Source organism: Canis lupus, chromosome 2 (assembly GCF_048164855.1).
Source record: "Canis lupus baileyi chromosome 2, mCanLup2.hap1, whole genome shotgun sequence".
In the NCBI taxonomy this organism is placed as follows: domain Eukaryota; kingdom Metazoa; phylum Chordata; class Mammalia; order Carnivora; family Canidae; genus Canis; species Canis lupus.
The window spans coordinates 65652923-65670721 of record NC_132839.1 but is presented as its reverse complement, the minus strand read 5'-3'; the positions used below and the strand labels follow the sequence as shown (position 1 = coordinate 65670721).

At 38.6% G+C, this 17799-nt stretch overlaps 1 protein-coding gene across 2 annotated transcripts in view; it reads right to left on the bottom strand.

Moving 5' to 3' along the window:
* TAPT1 (transmembrane anterior posterior transformation 1) overlaps positions 1-17799 on the bottom strand; it is a 64932-nt gene that overhangs the window by 28465 nt on the left and 18668 nt on the right. For both annotated transcript variants that reach the window (XM_072804877.1, XM_072804885.1), the window contains 2 exons: positions 10598-10716; positions 187-349 (listed from right to left, as the gene is read on the bottom strand). In XM_072804877.1, the coding sequence (XP_072660978.1) occupies positions 187-349; positions 10598-10716 (282 nt within the window). The remainder of the gene's footprint in view (positions 1-186; positions 350-10597; positions 10717-17799) is intronic.

The following is a 17799-nucleotide window of genomic DNA, read 5'->3' as shown; positions in this document are numbered from 1 at the left end:
CTTAATCAGAATCTGCATTTTAACAAGGTCTCCGGTGACTGTATAAACATCAAGGCCAGGAGTCCCAATACTAGAGTTGATAGATGAGAATTCTGTATCAGAGGGCTCCAAGTCCGGACATTCATCAAGCCCGTGCAGCTTCGGAGGCTAGGCTAACCATGTGGGTACAGGAGGGCCCTCACTCACCTCGAGCATATTGTAGATGATGTAGAGCTTGATGACTGACTGTCCCCTTATCAGGTGATACATCATGGAGTAGTCAACATAGTGCATCATAAAATAGCAGATTACCAAAATGACACCCTTCAGGATGTCACACACCTGAGCAGGCTGAAGCAAACGTCTGTCCCTGAAATACATAAGACGTAATAAAAACATGAATTTTACCTTACATGCTCTTGGAATTATCTTTACTGGACATACACTGGCATACAGAGATGATAATGAGAGTTAAGACGCTCTTTTAAGAACTAACAAGTTATGCTGACTACTCAATCGTGTGAAGTTTTCTACCCAAGTACAAAAAAATAAAGATGTTAAACCACTATTAGAGGTAAGCCCTCTTAACAAGTGAACGCAGAGGGTGGGTGTCTGCTGATAACATGCTTTGGAGCCATGGATTTCCACGATTTTGTCCTAAGCCTTTCACCTTATCTTGAAGTACTACAGCCTGCTGGATCAGCCCTTTCCACACACTGGAAGAGCTCTGGACTTTTTTATTTACCAGCAGAGCAGGTTTCTTCATGTCACTTCACAAGTTCTATTTCTATGATGGCGTCACGGTCCGGTGTGTGGATGTACCATAATTGATGCAACACTGCTGGCAGATGGCCAGTCTTCTGCGGCTACAAATGTGCATGTCATGCCTCATATTTGACAATATATCTGTAGGATGAATTCCTACAATTGGAGGGTATGTTCCCTCAACAGAAGCAGCAAACTGCCCTCTCTGGTGGCTGTGCCCATGTTCACATCCACTAGCAGCTCGCAAGGAAGGCTGCAGCACACATGCAGCAATCTAGGATTCCACCAACTGTTGGATCTCTGCCAATCCCACTGCTGAAAAACAGCATCTACTGTAGTTTTAGTTAATTTTTCCCATGAGGAAAACGGCATTTCTCTATATATTTTCTTTATATTTTCTGTGAATTCTTCCCTTTTCTTTTGGGCTTTATAGGAATTGAAAATGCTTTTTCCTAATTACTAGCAGCAGAATAATTGCTTACTTCAGAGAGATTCAAGGCAATCCACTTCAAAATATGCCAACATGGCATCTTATTTTGAATTTAAGTTATTTAAGAAACAGCTGGTGCAAGGAGGACACTCTGACCTCCTCGGATCCCTTGAAAGTGGGAGATAAATTCTCCATTGAATGTACCCTCCCTGCACCTGGGCACAGAAGGTATCCTTATCACCAGAGATAAGAAATTCAGGGCTGAGAAGGTTGTAGAAACAACCCTTGTTACTTTTACATTAATCTGCTATCCCAAGCCCAGACTTTTTCATCTTGTTAATGCTTCACAAATTTATTGTTTCTTTGTCTTAAAGGTATATAAAAGCAAACTGCCTGGTCACTTCTTTCAGTTGCATATTTTTTATGAGTTCTTGTATGTACAAAATTTTTCTCCTGTTAATCTGTTTTATGACCATTTAATTATTGAACCATCAACAGCATTATTTTACAAATGAGGCTTGAAATAGTAGCTCTGTGAGCAGGTGATACAGAACCTCATCCTTGTTTTCTACAATGCACACCCCACACACGGTTTTCAGTCAGATATGAATTTGATCTGTTCACAGAAAGAATATGAGATACTGCAAAAGTCCTGAAAAGAGGTAAATTCTGTGAGAACTAAGTCCACAAAGGTTTATTAGTAGGTGGGAAGACACTGGGCTGAACCAGTGAGGCTAAATGGGGAGACAAGTCAGAATTTGTGTCAGATCGTATGTCTTGAGACCAGCACTATAAGCTGATAAACCAAGTCAAATTATTCTTAGCAGCTGAAGTTTTGGGCAAAATTGCTTCAAGGACAAAGCCAATCAATCCCTATCACTATCTCCCTGTTTCCCTGACTCTTTTCTTCTCTCCCAAGTGGGCTCTGGCCTGTTCTCCTCATAGAATCAGAGAAGATCTCTTCACCTCCCATCTCCCAAACATGCAGCCCAGAACACAGATATCTCTGCCAAGGGCTATTCCATCATCAAGGAATTCCCTGCTTCCAACCCCATGAGATTAAAAACAGAAGAGGTATTATAGTTGTTGAGAGTGGGAACTAAGCATGTCTTTCATTCAAGCAATGCAAAGAGGAGATATTTTGAACACTCCTGGGCTCCTGGCCCATGTGTGACCATCTCCTCTGGGACAGCCAGGGAATGAATAGGCATCGGTACAGAGTATGGTGCCCACCTCTTCTTCTAAAGTGTAGGAGAGGCTCAGCATATACTGAATACCACAAATCACTGAAAGTCATGGGCTTTTGTATTTGGGAACTATAGGTCATGCTTTATGAATTAAAGAGAATGATAGGTACCATAAGTAGGGTAGTATTAATTAATTTGCATTAATTACCAAGGTGACTTTGATAACTAATTAAAGAAACTATACTTAGAGCTTTTCATACTAGATTGGCATCTACTTAAGTGATCTCGGCCAAAGTAATTTTATTTAAGAGAAAAAGAGCATATACACACACACACACACACACACGTATATGTGTATATACACACACATATATATCTCCAGTCCTATGTCTTTAATGTCTTTATAAACATTTACAACAAAGGACCAATGTATTAGTATATCTATAAAGAAATGTTGTATTAATTACAAGTGATTGTTGCAAATTAGAGGCATCAAACATTAGAAATATATATCCCAAAACAGCACAACATGACACATTTTGAACTAAGATGATAAAAATTTAAAATCAAGCATAAACAACTTTAATTTAGCTTTATCTTGCCTAGGATCAAACCAGCTTGTAAAACCATAGAAGGTTGTACAAATATCTTATGCTACAATTCAGTTCCCACGTGGCAGGCATTGTTCTAGGCACCAGGAATACATTCATTGCAGTTTTCACTATAATCCAGCAAGAGCAAGGTACTATTGTGACTATCTCAGTTTTACAGATGAGGCAGAAAGCAGTCAGGAATGTGCCCACAGCCGGATAGTTAATTAAGAGTAGAGGAGGAGGGATATGAACCTTGGCAGTCTAGCTCCAGAAGGCATGTTCTTTACTACCATCTCTCATTCTAGACTTTTCTTTAAAAGAACTTTTAAATCAACAACTCAGTACCCTTTCACTTTCAGCATAATTTAATAGAATATAACTTAACACTGTACTGACAGCTTATCTGGAAAAATTTTGTGCTAAAAAGCAAACACACCCATCATTTTTGTTCTTTATTTCTAAAAAAGACAGGACCATATTTCACTGGATCTACTGCTTCCTGTGTGCTCCCTACTCTGGTGAAAATCTATTGCTAACGTCCTAAGTGGTTGCTCCAAAGACTCTGATATTCAAAATTAAGGAGCATTATTCAAATAAAGAATAAAAGTCGAAGAATTCCTAAGAAACAGTTTTGTTTTCATATAAAAGTCCTCGTTAATAAGAAGGAAAGCTACAAAAATAAAAATTATTTCTAAGATGCCACCTTAAAAGACATCTGTATGTATCACAGCACCTCTGAGTATGGAAAGACCTGACCTCAAAATAAGTTCACAGGATTAAAAGAACTTGAACCAGTCCCAGTATTTGTTTCCTTCTCTGTCAGGATATTTTTAGATGACTATCTGGTAAGCATTTCCAACTCCATAAGAAGCTTATCCACAGCCTTGCCAATCAACTTGGAATTGGCTTTCAAACAATACTTTCAGGTTCAAGTTCTTTCTTATAAAGATCCTTTAAACCATAGTTACTAGCAATTCACTTCGCAAATGCTGAAAATCTCACATAAACACATAAATAAATGGAGCAAGCCGTTGGACAAAGTGAAAAACCCACTAATCTAATTCACAGGTTAGGCTGTAAGTTACTGCAAGAGAAGTTAACTTTAAACAAGATATTCAACAGAACTTAAGATATTTTTTAAAATTTTCATGTTAAGCCACTCATACAGAAACCACATTTTCTCATTTCTAAGTTTCATCTTTTACTCATTCAAATACTTCCACTGGATATGTGCCATTGTCAATTAAAGCACTGCCGTTGTTTCTAAGGGCTTGTGGATTCATGGGAACAGAACAATGCAATGGAAAAGGTGATCTACGTAAGCTTCTTCCTCCTGCTCAGTAGCAGAAGGTAACACACGAAGATTAAGGCAAAAACTAGCAGCATATAGAAAGATCAGGAAAAAAAAAAGGCAACACAAATGAGCAAGAAAAATGGCATAATCCCTGCCTGGCTGATTTTCAAATTGGTGTAGATATGTGTCAAGCTATCGGCATGAGATATTTCATTATAAAATACATAGACTGAATCTTTCTTTCTTTCTTTCTCTCTTTCTCTTTTAACATTTTTAGCCATTTGTAGTATACCTGAAAGAGTGTAAAATAAAGTAATATATTCAATATGGCTCCCATTTTTAAAAGAGAAGTTCCTTTATAATTTTGAAGTAAATTCAAATAAAGTATTGAGATTAAGATATTTTCCTTAATTAGAAAATAGTATTTTAAATCTTATGTTTTCCTGCCATACAATAGAAAAATAATTATGAAGTGTTAAAACCGAATGATTAAAGTCTTTCCTTCGGCTTTAAAATAATTTCAAACTATACTAGGAAAAAACCCAACCAGTTTAATAAAGCTATGGAGTAATGCAAAATAAAAATTGCTTATATGAAAGGAACTTATTATAAGCTCAGTTGACTGCTGTGGCATTGGGTTAAAAGTACTTGCTATCAAGGTCTAAGGCAACAAGTGTAATTAAATATCATTTGATGGAGTGATTTTCCTACGTTAGGTGAGATCATGGTCAAATATTGCAAAAATGTGGACAACGCTTTAGGACCAAGCAAGGATAGAGACCATGTTTTCCTCAGGCATCCATCCTCAAGTGGTTATGTCTGCCTATGCTCTTTTTATTGTTTCCATTATAATTAATATCTGTTTGCACTGATGTCAATTTGGCCAAGAGTAGAGAAGGAAAAATCAGGGTTTACTCACCACAAGGAGTCCCTGTGACACCACATTCCATTCTATAAAGGAAGTGAAAGTGCTCCTCCCTTCGGTCTGATTCACGAGAGAGAAAGAAAGAGAGAAGGTTGTAATGTTGCTACGCTACTTAGAGTGCCATGGTGAGGAAACAGGGGACAACAAAACCTGATTTATGAAGACTCTCTAATAAAACAAATATATTGCTCTCTACGTATCAGCCACGCAGATCAACCCTGGTAAGAGGAAATCACAAACATACTTGTTTCCCCAGAGAAAGCCATCAAGAGCTCTACCTTCATGTGCTACAGGGTGATATTAAACCAGTTAGGGCACAATTGAGTCTTATGTTTCAGAAGAGGAGAAGTGTGTGTGAGTGTGTGTGTGTGTGTGAGGTAAATTTTGGGTAAATTATCTTGAAGAAGGTAAGGCATACAGAGGAAATCCAACAGGTTAAGAAACTCTCAAGCATTTGAAATTCATCAGGAGATCAAAGTCTTCTAAATTCATAGGAGATAAAAGCCTATGGGGTAAACTCTCAGAGGAAAAAGACACTATTGCCTCTTAAACACAAAAACGTCCGTGAAGCCTCAAGTAAGAGTTCTCTTGCCTAAAACCAAAGTGCGATCAGGAAATTTGCTTGCACAGATTTTATTTGCTCTGATAGTACAAGAAAAACACTCTACACTCTGGCATTTATTACCTAAGCCTACTCTACACTTATTACTGACTAAAATGTTTTAGGAAAGTTTTCAAAAATAACTCAGTCCTTGGCACCAGATAGCACCATTTTTCTCTATAATCTCTCTCACCATTCTTCAAATTTTATGGAGAATTCTAAAACACAAAATTAAGTCACAAGTTTGAGCAGGAAAGAGGATTCACAGAAATGCCAGGTAAGTCAAAAATACCTCCACAATTGGTTATTCGTTTATTCTACAGTAAATTTGGAAAAATGAGGTCTGATAACCTCTTTAGCATAATCCAGAGCACTCTACTTTTCTAAAAAATGAAATATTTTCATTCTTCCAAAAAACATAGGTACCTCAAATAATAAACCAAAATTTAATTCTGATTTCCTCGTCATCATTAAAAAATTATTCTAATTCAAGAAGTTTCTCAAATGTCTTTCTAAAATGATACTACCCTATATATGGAAGAGGGAAGACACACAAGGATCCACTTTTAAACAATCTGGATATATCTCTTTATTTATTTTAGTTTCCACCAAAATATCTGGGAGTGAAGACTTTTCAAGACTGTCAATTCATTAGCAAAAAGTATCCAAATAAGTATTCCTGAGATCACTAAGCTTTTTATGGAAGCAGTATATCCTTTGTAGGCAACATAAACACACCTACCAAGTCAAAATAATTACCCTGCCAACTTCTCAAATGAACAATATTTTAACAGGATCAAAAGCTGGCAAAATGCCTGCCAGTGGAGCAATCACAATGAAGGCTGGGTTTTCTTACAAACATGCTGAAGTGCACTGGTCCTTAGCTGTAGTGAAAGGCAGCGTCCTTGTGTACTTAGGTGTCAAAAGTGGCAAAAAACCAAGCCCAAAACAAAAACCACGGCCAGTTTACAGAATATTTAGAAACCGGCCCAAAGAATAAATTTTAAAGTAGAAAATCTGAGAGGCTGTCAGTTTTCCAAAGCCTCTGACAAATACTGTACCAGATACAACTTGCACACAGAGGCGGCAAGCACAGTAATCACAAATACAGAAAGAAGGCAACAACCTAACACAATCATTGCTGTGATATTCCAACAGACAAGACTGGAGATGGAAAAGTCACTGTTTGCATGTCAGCATCTTGATTACTCTGACGAATATCCTTGCCCCTCCTTTGGGGGAACAATTAAAAAGAACTAAGAGTAGGAAGATGGCGACTTTCTCCTAGAAAAAAGACATAATAAGAATGTAAGGATAAGGGAACAGTTAGGAAAAAAAAACACAATCCACTTCTTTATTGGTCTTTTTAATTTCTTTCTATCCCTTTGGAAAAATAAAAGTCAGACTGAAGGAAAGAGCACTTTTTTGCTTGCTGAAAAAGATGGAACACAACACAGCTACGGGTGAGACAACCTTTACTGAAAGTAGAGAATGTTGAAAGAAAAGGTATAAGGCAGAATTTGGCTACTTCTAAATAATAATTTTGTTCAAATATATTTTTATAGTCCTAAAATATTGAAAAGGTCTTAGACATAATATTAATAATAGCTTTGTTAATATAATTTTTCTCATCATAGTTCAAGTTTTAAACATTTCAAATTTTGTGCTTTTAAAAATAATGCTCAAAGACACTGCTTTCTAAATTGCTCCAAGAAAAAATAAATTACAACATATGCTACTGTAAGCACAAATCCCTCAGTTTTGATAGAGCAACTTAACATACTAAGACCTAAGACAGTAGGGCCGCATTCTCACGTTCTGTGTAATCTGGCCTATGCTCGCACAGAATACTCAAAGTCGCAGAAGTTCTGTCATGTAATCTTAACTGCATTTAACATTTTATGTGCACACATCATATATTTATTAGTGACAGCATAAAACAATTTTTTTCAGTTGGTCTAAGATACAGAAATAGCAAGAATGGTTTGGCTTGTGTAGGACAGGGGAACAGTCTTGCATATGAGGTGACATACTGCCCTCTGGTGTCATTTTAGTTCTAGAATCTTGACAATGGAACACATTTTGTTTTGAAAAGTTACTCAAATTAATTTAGACTGAAAGTATTTTAAAGTAATATACAAAAGCAGCCATCTCTACTTTATATCTAAAAAAAAAAAAAAAGAAAAAAAAAGAAAAGAAAATCTTAAAATACCTAGAGAAGTTTGGCTCCCAGGATCATCGGCCACTCAGAAAAACAAACAAACAAAACGGAGGAGAGGGCTGAAGATCTGCCAGTTCTCTCTGCAACACCTCTTTTAGTTTTCAGAACACTTCCCTCATGCTATCTGGGTACTCTGCTTCCCCCAAATGACAAGGAACACTAGAAATGACACAGTTCTAGATGCCTGTGCAGTAAGATGGGTCTTCAAATAGAACCTAAAAATAACAAGGGCTTTGGGCACACTGACAAATCGCCACAGTCACCCACTCAGTGAGCAGCCACTTATGTCTGTGTGCTAACACACCCAAGGAGGGACCCACTCTAGGAGGAAGAGTTTTTAGGATATATTTCCCTATAATGTTTAATCTCATCAAGCGAACAGCCATATGGAACACCTTATGTCTTTGAAAGCCATTCACTTAGAAATGGCTGGAGCACAAACTTGCCTCACATTACTGATCAAAGAATAACTAAGAAGTTAATTTAGTTCATAATACAAACGTGAACAGTTCTACATGGCCTTAGTTATTTTATGTCAGGTAGCCTCACCTGGCTCTACCCAAATTTCTATGTGTCTATCCATGCTATGCAGTCCACATGAAGATTTATATTTAGTAATGTTCTATTAGATATTTTTTTTCTGGTCTTCCGAAAATTGAAATAACCCTAATTTTATTTGGTCCCCCAATAGTAAAAAAAGAAAAAAATATATACGAGATTAGGCTTTGCTAATGTTAAAGTACCATGCTACAAATGTCTTTTTTTTTTTTTTTTAAAGATTTTATTTATTCAAGAGAGACACAGAGAAAGGCAGAGACACAGGCAGAGGGAGAAGCAGGCTCCATGCAGGAAGCCTGACGTGGGACTCGATCCTGGTTCTCCAGGATCACGCCCAGGGCCAAAGGTGGTGCTAAACCGCCAAGCCACCCGGGCTGCCCACAAATGTCTTTTTTTTTTTTTTTAAGTTTGCTACTAAGAATAAAGCATTAAAAATTCTCCCAAAGGTATAAAGAATGTACTTGAATTAAAGCTAATGATTAGATTCCTAAGAAGAGTCTTCTACTTGACTAACATGTAATTAATAAAATATGTAACATAATTCTCTCATTCAGATAGGTTACAGCATGTCTGGTATCACATATAACAGTGATGTGATCTTAATTCTTGTCATTGTTTTACTCCTTGTAATCTGGCAAATAATTTTTCTCTTTTCACAATATGATCTTCATGACTAATGAATTCTTCCAGTTATTACTGGAAGGATTTCTTCCTTATGAAATTGGTTAAGGTTTATTTCTAAATGGACTTTATGTATTATTCAGTGCTTCTTAAGTATGAAGTGTATACCCATTTACTATTTTAAAAGAAAACTTTCCAAGAGTTTAGTCATTAAAAAAAAAATCAACGCATAATTCTGAATATTGACTATTAATTTGTACCTCAGTTTCCATGGTTAAGTTATTACCATAATTACATTAATTATATTTTTATATACCATAGAATGGTCGCCTACTTTACAGTTAAATGAAGTTTAATATTATTGTCCATTTCAGCATTTTAAAATTTTTTCATAATGAAATGTGTCTAAAGAAGTGATCCATGTGAGAAATGTCACTTGGGCAACTATGCTAAGAACTGCATAATATTCTAGAGAATGACTCCATAGAATGGAGACATGTTGACATATCAGTACAAAAAAAGAAAACTGTAAACCCCAAACCTCTAACCTAAAGACCAATAAAGCATTAAGATTCATGCAAGCTTAATATTTTTGTCTTCCTGTTCCTAGTTTTGGTAGAGACGGAAGGAAGGAAACTAATATTTGTTCTGGTCTACTGTGAACCAAGGCACCATGCTGGGTATTCTTTTTACACTTCCCATCTTTGTGGTAGAAGATGCCGGACTCTCAACATCCCCTTTTTCTGTGATGTGGAAACAGGCCTAGAGAACAGAGAAGTTAGGCAGCTGCCCACACCTGACCAGCTAACCAATGTGAGCCTTCCCACAAGGACAATGGTCTTCAAGAGTTTTCTGCTCTCACAAATCGTGGAGAGTTGCATCGGGAACCAGTAACTAAGGCTCCCCAGGTCACTAAGACAATGATTCTTAAATGAGAGGAAGAGTCCTTAGGAGATTCTTGATAACTCCAGGCCCAGAACCCCGTTTTCACTATACAGATGATGCCTCAGAGGTCAATGGACTTTAAGAACATGAAGGTACTGGGTGAGCAGCACAGTGGCCACCAGGTCCTTGGTTCTCAATCCCCAAGCCTCCCCACTCTTTCTTCTGTGTGGTCATCTGCATTATTAATATTATTGTACTGGCTGGCGAAAGCAAAGTCTTGGTTCAAAACCATTTGGAAAAAAAGAATGCGCAAGGAAAAAGTACAAATATTATAAAAACACATAATATTCATTAAAAAGAAAAAGAACATTAGTTCATGCATTAAGGGCCAAAGAATGAATGGAACTATGTGAATGATCCCTATTCTACAAAATCTATCTAATGGATTACTGACTTTAACGACTACATGTAGTAAAATACTTTTACGAGTAGCAAAAATAATGTGAACATTTGAAACAGCTCATGATCTTAAACTTACCTTAAGCCATAGCAAGGCAAAGTGAAGAGCCTGAAGAGTGCTAGGAAGACTCTTAGAGGAAGCAACGTGAACACATACAGAAATGCATCCAGGCACAGAAAGATTCCAAAAACCATGAGCTGGATTTTAAAAGGAGAGAAGAAAACAAAAAACAAAACGTAAAAGAAATATTCTCTGAATAACTGCAGATGAAAATTTCAAAAGCGGAATTTCTAAACTGCTGGAGATTCGTTTCTCACAGCTCAGCTGAGTAACAAGTCAGTAGCTGTACTTTTGTACATGTGTCAATTTAATGAAAAATCCTTTTCAAAGCACAAGTCTGTAGTTCTTCTCCCGGAGCTTTTGGTTTACCACCTAGAAAAGTCAATTACTCAAAATGTAATCTCCCTCAGACCATGGCTATGAAACACTGGATGTGGACTTCCTCAAACTTTATAAAGATATTGTAGAAAATCTTTCAGATAGAATCTTTAACTCTAGTCTTCATGATTTCTCAGACTCCTACTTATCAGAGTGCTTCCTGGACAGGAAAGACTAGGACATACATTGAGTTAAAACACTGTCTTTATATCACAAATGTGTAAAAGTAATTACTAATTTTAACAGAATTTCACGTGTGCTCAAACTGGCTGTATTCAGAAGGCATTATTATTTTTTTATATATGTTTTTTTATTGGAGTTTGATTTGCCAACACACAGTATAACACCCAGTGCTCAACCCGCCAAGTGGCCCCCTCAGTGCCCATTACCCAATCACCCCATCCCCCCACCTACCTCCCCTTCCACTACCCTTTGTTCATTTCCCAGAGTTAGGAGTCTCTCATGTTTGGTCACCCTCTCTGATTATTCCCACTCATTTTCTCTCCTTTCTCCTATGAAAGAAGGCATTATTCTTCATCGAGGGGTAGCTGCTGATGTTTGCACCTCTTCCCCTATCTTGTGCCCTTGTCCCATCCTTCCTATTTTTCTGTAATGCTATACATTTGTCCTGTTAAATACAGGACTATATTTCACAGGAGGGTGGAGTCTTTTGACGGCTTGAAGTGGCCACGCCCAGGCCACACTCTGCTATTGCAGGAGTAGTGACTTTCCGTATGTCTGTACACAAACATGCTACCATCTATATACCCTCACACACAACAGTCCATGTAACTTCAGGCAGTGAATTGTCCTATGTGAATATATTGCGCAGTTAAAATCCACAATGTTATTGGCAGAATTATGTCCTCCCAAAATTCATGTTGAAATCCTAGCCACCAGGACCTCAGAATGTGACCATGTTTGGATATAGGTTCTTGAAAGAGCTAATTAAGTTAAAATGAAGTCATTAGAGTGAGTCCTAATCCAATGTGACTGGTGTCCTTATCAGTTGAGGAAATCTGGACATAAACACGGATGGGGGAAAGATGATAGAAAGATGCGGGGAGAAGACACCATCTATAAGCCAACAAGAGAGGCCTCAGAAGATATCAACCCTGTTGACATCTGATCTCCATTTCCAGCCTCCAGAACTGTGAGAAAATTAAGTTTCTGTGGTTTAAGCCACCTGGTCTAAGGTACTTTGTGACAGCAACCCTAGCAAATCTTTAAGAGAAAGGACGCATTTTATTAACTTTTTGCAAGAATGTCTTAAAAGAATATATATACATATATGGGCCAGATTTCTTGATCAGTATGTAGAGACCCTAAAAGTTTGTTTGTTTGTTTATTTATTTATTTAAATAATTTAGACTCGCTATGAACACCAACAAAAGTACCAAGTCTTGTACTGCATGCCAACCACTTTCCAGTCTTCCCTCCACGGCAGCTGGTCAGCCAGGCATCCTGTGTGTCGCCAGCACAGCCACGGTCCTCCATCTGTTTGTTTTACATACAGAGGAGTGTTGGAGAAGACAGCATGGTCCACATAAAGCTGGTGGCCTGTAGTTATTACTCTCCCATCACCAGGAAGCCTTTCCCTATTTCCTGGTGGACTGCAGGCTCTACTCCAAAGGCAAAAACTACTAGAAGCCTGCACAACCCAGAAGGTATCTCGGTGTGTGTGCAACAGGAGATAGCATATTAGGAAGAGTGAGTGGTTGTCTTTCTCGTGACCTTACACTGAATGAGCACAGTACTCATTCACCCAACAGCTACTAGGCTGCGAATATGTGCCAAGTAACACGCTCAGCCCAGCAGGCACAAAGCCAGGCAGGACACCAGGATGGGGTTTCCACCCTCACTAAGCTTATTCACATTTTAGCACTGAGACTGCTGCTGCAATAGAACTAAGTCTACAAGGTACAAGGGAGCCCTAGAGAAAGAATGGCCAAACCAATTTGGGGAGATTAAGAAAAAGCTCCAGAGGAGGCCCTTAAAGACATCGGAGAAAATGAGGAATATTGCCACACGGAGAGGGCAGATTGACAGAAGACGGGCTGGGGGGACGGAAAGGGGAAGACATTTCCAGAGGGGGAGGCAGAGCAAGAGCACAGAGGAGGAAAGAAATTGTGAAGAGTAAAACCTACTCTTGCAGAAAGCAGTAGAGCCACCTTTCTTTGGCTTAGAGGAATTTGTATTTGCATCATTCATGATGAACAGTAACAGAAGTCTACCGGGCCTTTCTCTTCACATTTTAAACCAGCCCTGCAAAACTAATTGGGCAAGCAATAATCATCTCACACAGTATGGTAAACGTGGACCGCCTGAAGCTGGCAAGGTAATAGACTGCAACATAGAAGTGGAAGGAAATCAAGTGTCTGTGGTCTGGGGAAATGTCAGCTGGTTGGAGAGAAAGCACTCATGTAGTGAGAACACAGGATGCACAAGAAGAGCAACAGAAATGGCTTTCAGGGTTTGGAAATGTGGGAACATGGACTCAATTACTGCCTGCTACTCAGATGGTGTGCTTTCTCATAAGGCACCAGCTCTTGTAAATTCCTTACAAATGAAAACGAGAAAATTTCCTAAAAAAGTAAACAAGATATAACCATAAAAACATTCATTCTTGAGGGAGGTAAGGAAGCCATGCCAGGTGCAGGATGTGCCCCAAAGGACACTGCATGGAAATCTCTGTTAATTCACATCCCTAACCCCAGCCCCCAGAGTTTGGACGGTCCAGGCAGCAGTGTTTTCTAGGCAAAGTGGTAAGAGCCTGCTACTTACTACTCCCAACAGCTTTTTTTTTTTTTTTTTTCCAACAGCTCTTTGAGCTAGTTATTACCAACCCTACTTGACACTTGAGGAAACCACAGCTCTGGAAGCTGAATGCCTGCCCAAGGCTGGGGGTCAGAGTAAAGGAACTGGCATTGGAGCCTGAGTTGGCCTGACCCAAGACCCTACATACTCTCTCTGAAGCAGTTTGAACACAGCAAAAGATCCCTATTTTTATTAGGCATGGGGGTTAACATCATTTTCTTTGTGCTAACTCTTGCTAATTTGCCTAGTATCGTAAGAAATGCAAATAGACATTTAATGATTCGAACTTATAAAAGGCAAATTTCATATATTTAGACTTACTGCTAACTTTAAAATATGTTACTAAGAATTAAAAGCTTTGAGTATATATTATCATGAGAATAATATGTACTTTCACACCTTCAATTACTTTGCATAGCACCTTGATAAAATAGGCAATTCCTATCTCCTTTTTATTTGGACCAAATAACCATAAGGTATTCAAGCAGTCTTAAGCAATGTCTAATGAAAATACCTCAGAATTATCCAAAGTGTGGCTAGAATGGAATCGGTATCACATGCCACTCTCTGTTGCCCTTCTGAGAAACACAAAAATCTGCTGTCTTCTAAATGCCACTTAGAGTTTCAAAATGAATACGAGGTCATGAATAACATTAATGAGGCATAACGCTTTTGGAATGTGCCTCTTTACAGCACAGGTGAAAATCTGTCCTAATAGGTAGCAATCATCCGTTGTGCCCAATACTGCCACTCCAGAGCTGCTGCGCTCTACATCCTGTAGGATGTAGATCTCACTTTATACCTATCTCACGGCTATAGGGCAGACCTTTTAATGAATATGTCATCTCTAAACTGGCCACTACATAATATGGCAAAGAACCAAAAGAACCAAAGCATGATGAAAATATTTCAAAAAGACATCATATACTGGAGTTTAGGGCTTTTGCTTTTCCGTTCTATGCATTTTCCCAGGGATGGAAGACACGATCTATCTATATACATGGTTTTACGTGAAACCTTCCCTGGACTAACACTGAGTTGTTCCTCCTTCTCTCTTAATCAAACAAATATTGTACAGCTCTCATGTGGCAGAGACTGCAATAGCTAGATAAAATATATGACCACTATTTTAAGAAGGTCAAAGTCTTAAAAAAGAAAAAAACAAAGTTAAAGTTGGGGCATCTGGGTGACTCACTGGTTGAGCATCTGCCATTGGCTCAGGTCAGGATCCCAGGGTCCTGGCATTGAGTCCTGCATCAGGCTCCCTGCAGGGAGCGTGCTTCTCCCTCTGTCTCTCTCTGCCTCCCTGTTTCCTTGTCTCTTTATGAATAAATAAAATCTTTTAAAGAAAAGTTAAAGTCTTGTTAAGGAGCAAACTGCCCAAAGAAAAGGATTCAAACTCTAACCATGATCCACTGTGAGAAAAATCACTCTAATTCACTACACACACACATTTACATACATTCAAACCCCCCCAAAAAATTTTCACCAAAATAAGGTTAATTTTTACTCCGTGGAATAAAGGTTGATATTTTCTACTTCTCTTTTTATAAAGCAATTCTGGTCTCACTAAATTCACAACCCACAAAAGAGTGGTAGTAACTCACTGTCTGAAAAACAGGTCCCCAGAGAGGCAGGCTGGTTGGAACTCAGTTCCCTTCACCGGCAGACACAGGGGCAGCGAAGACAGTTCCAAGTGGCTACTCAGCTTTGCAGAGTTTTGGAGTTAAGAACACACTGAGAAGTTCTTTGTACAAAAATCAATGAAAAGCACCAAAACGCAAATTGCGGATATTAAAATTGGGAATATTTCTCTTAAAAATTTATTCCCAGAGTAGGGACTTATTAAAATTTACAGGGGCAAATAATTCTTTCAGAATAATCTGCTTAATTAATGAGATAGCTCTTGCTAATCTTCAGAATGAAAGAACCCTAAGTAGGAATATCAAAAGAGCAGAAATGTAAGCTGGCCTGTCTCACAGGAGCTCTCCTGTTAAGGGACTTCAGAAGTCTTCTCCAGGCACCGTGCAGAGCAGCCGAGCATGTGCCCATTCCACAGTCCATCTTCCCCTCTACACTGAGAGGCAAGAAGCACCCTCCCACCCCTGCTCTGCAGTGAGACTAAAGAGTTTGCCTGATTTCCAAACAGCAGAGGCAGGGCCAGACTTCAGTATGCACAAGACACAACTCTGAAAATGGAAGCACTGTTTCTATTATGACACCTGTTTCTCATCCTTCCAGCCTCAACCTTGCTACTGGATTTGGCCTTCTACATGGTTTTTGTTTTTTTTAAGATTTAACATAGCTTTTGACATCTGAACTTCAATGTAAAGAAAACTAAAATGGCACTGATTCTGTGACACTGGTTAACAAAACTTCAAAGGCTGGTGAAAATTTCCACAAGTGGCTCTTCCCACATTCATTTTGAACCTGCTACTATTGCTCTTCATTTGAAAAATACTCACCTCAAAAGAAATAAATAAAAATGCCAACCTCTCTTCATGGAGAATGGAGGTTTCTTAACCTTTTTGAAATCTGTCCCCTTTTGACAAAAATCTCCTGCCTTCCTCTTGAAATTTCAAAATAAGTAAAATTTTAGGCCTAAAATTAAATAGCATAATTCTGGAATACACCTCTCTGAATTATGCAAACCAACTTCTGGCAATTCTGAATACCATCTCCTCCACCACAACCCCAAACAGCACCTACACTGGTAGAGGGTGGCTGGCCTGGAGTGTTAGCTGGAAAGAAGGAAAGCAGGAAGCAGTGTTTCCCTTTTCCCTGGTCTCACAATTTATAAAGCTCTGAGTCTCTTCCCAAAAGAGCAGAGACCATATTTGGCTCAATTCTATACACTGAGGGATCAAAGGTCATTAGGGAGGACATCTTCCCCAGGGAATTTATAATCTAGTGAGCTACACATGAGCATATAGTAAGTGCTGGTGAATGATGTGCTCTGGAAACGCTGGAGAAGAAATAAGGTCTGGGCAGGGTGGAAGAAGTGGAGGGGTGGCAATGGGATATGCGTACCCAGCGGAGGAGGAACAGAGTTAGCAAGTATCCCCCACAGAGGAGACAAGATGGGAACTAGGTTTTGGCACGCATGCCCAGGCGTAACGTGAGTGGGAGAATGCAATCATTATAGAAGAGAAGTAGACACTATCTTAAGTAATTACTAAGGAACTTTATCCTGTATTTCAGGAGTTCTCAACAAATCCACATGCAGAGATTTATCATTAGGAGAATGGATTATCATTCTTAAGAGATTAAGTTATCAGTTTAAAAAGTCTACAGATGACTGACTTTGAAAGCAACTGCTCTTCAAGGTCATCCCTACAATAATTTTTATTCACTTGAATTCAAAAATTCATACTCCCAGGAAGTCTGCACTCTAGGAGAAGGCAAACAATGGGATTATCGTGACCCAGGGACCTTTATAAGAAGCACGTTGCATATACATATGTAATGGCTGAAAACAAAGCAATGTTGATGAAAGCCTTCACAATAATCACAATCTACACTTGACATATATTTTAACACAAAGAATACATTTCTTAAGAGGTAAAGAAATAAATTGAGAATTTTAATTTGTAAAAAGATTACACACACACACACACACACACACACACAGAGAAGGGTCCTGGATTTTCCTGTTTTCCTGTTTCTTTTAAAGCAATGTTGAATATTGATATACTCTGAGTACTTGACCCACATTAATTTCTTGAATCCTCCCAACAACCCTTGAAGCAGAGACCCTTACTTGGCAACAAACAGTGCTGTAACTCATGGCGCTGAGTGTGTCCTTCAAATCCTACGGCACATCTGAGAGTCACCCTAAGGAACAAAGGTGTTAGCTGCTGCTGCCTGCCACGATCACACCATCTTACCATTTCTCGGCTCAAATCTACTTTTTTAGGGAGTGATTGGCACACTACAGCAGGCTGAGTAAGCAGAGAGGATAGTGAAGGAGAACAATCGTCCGAATGAGAGATCACAATGGCCTGATATAGCACAATGGAAAGAGA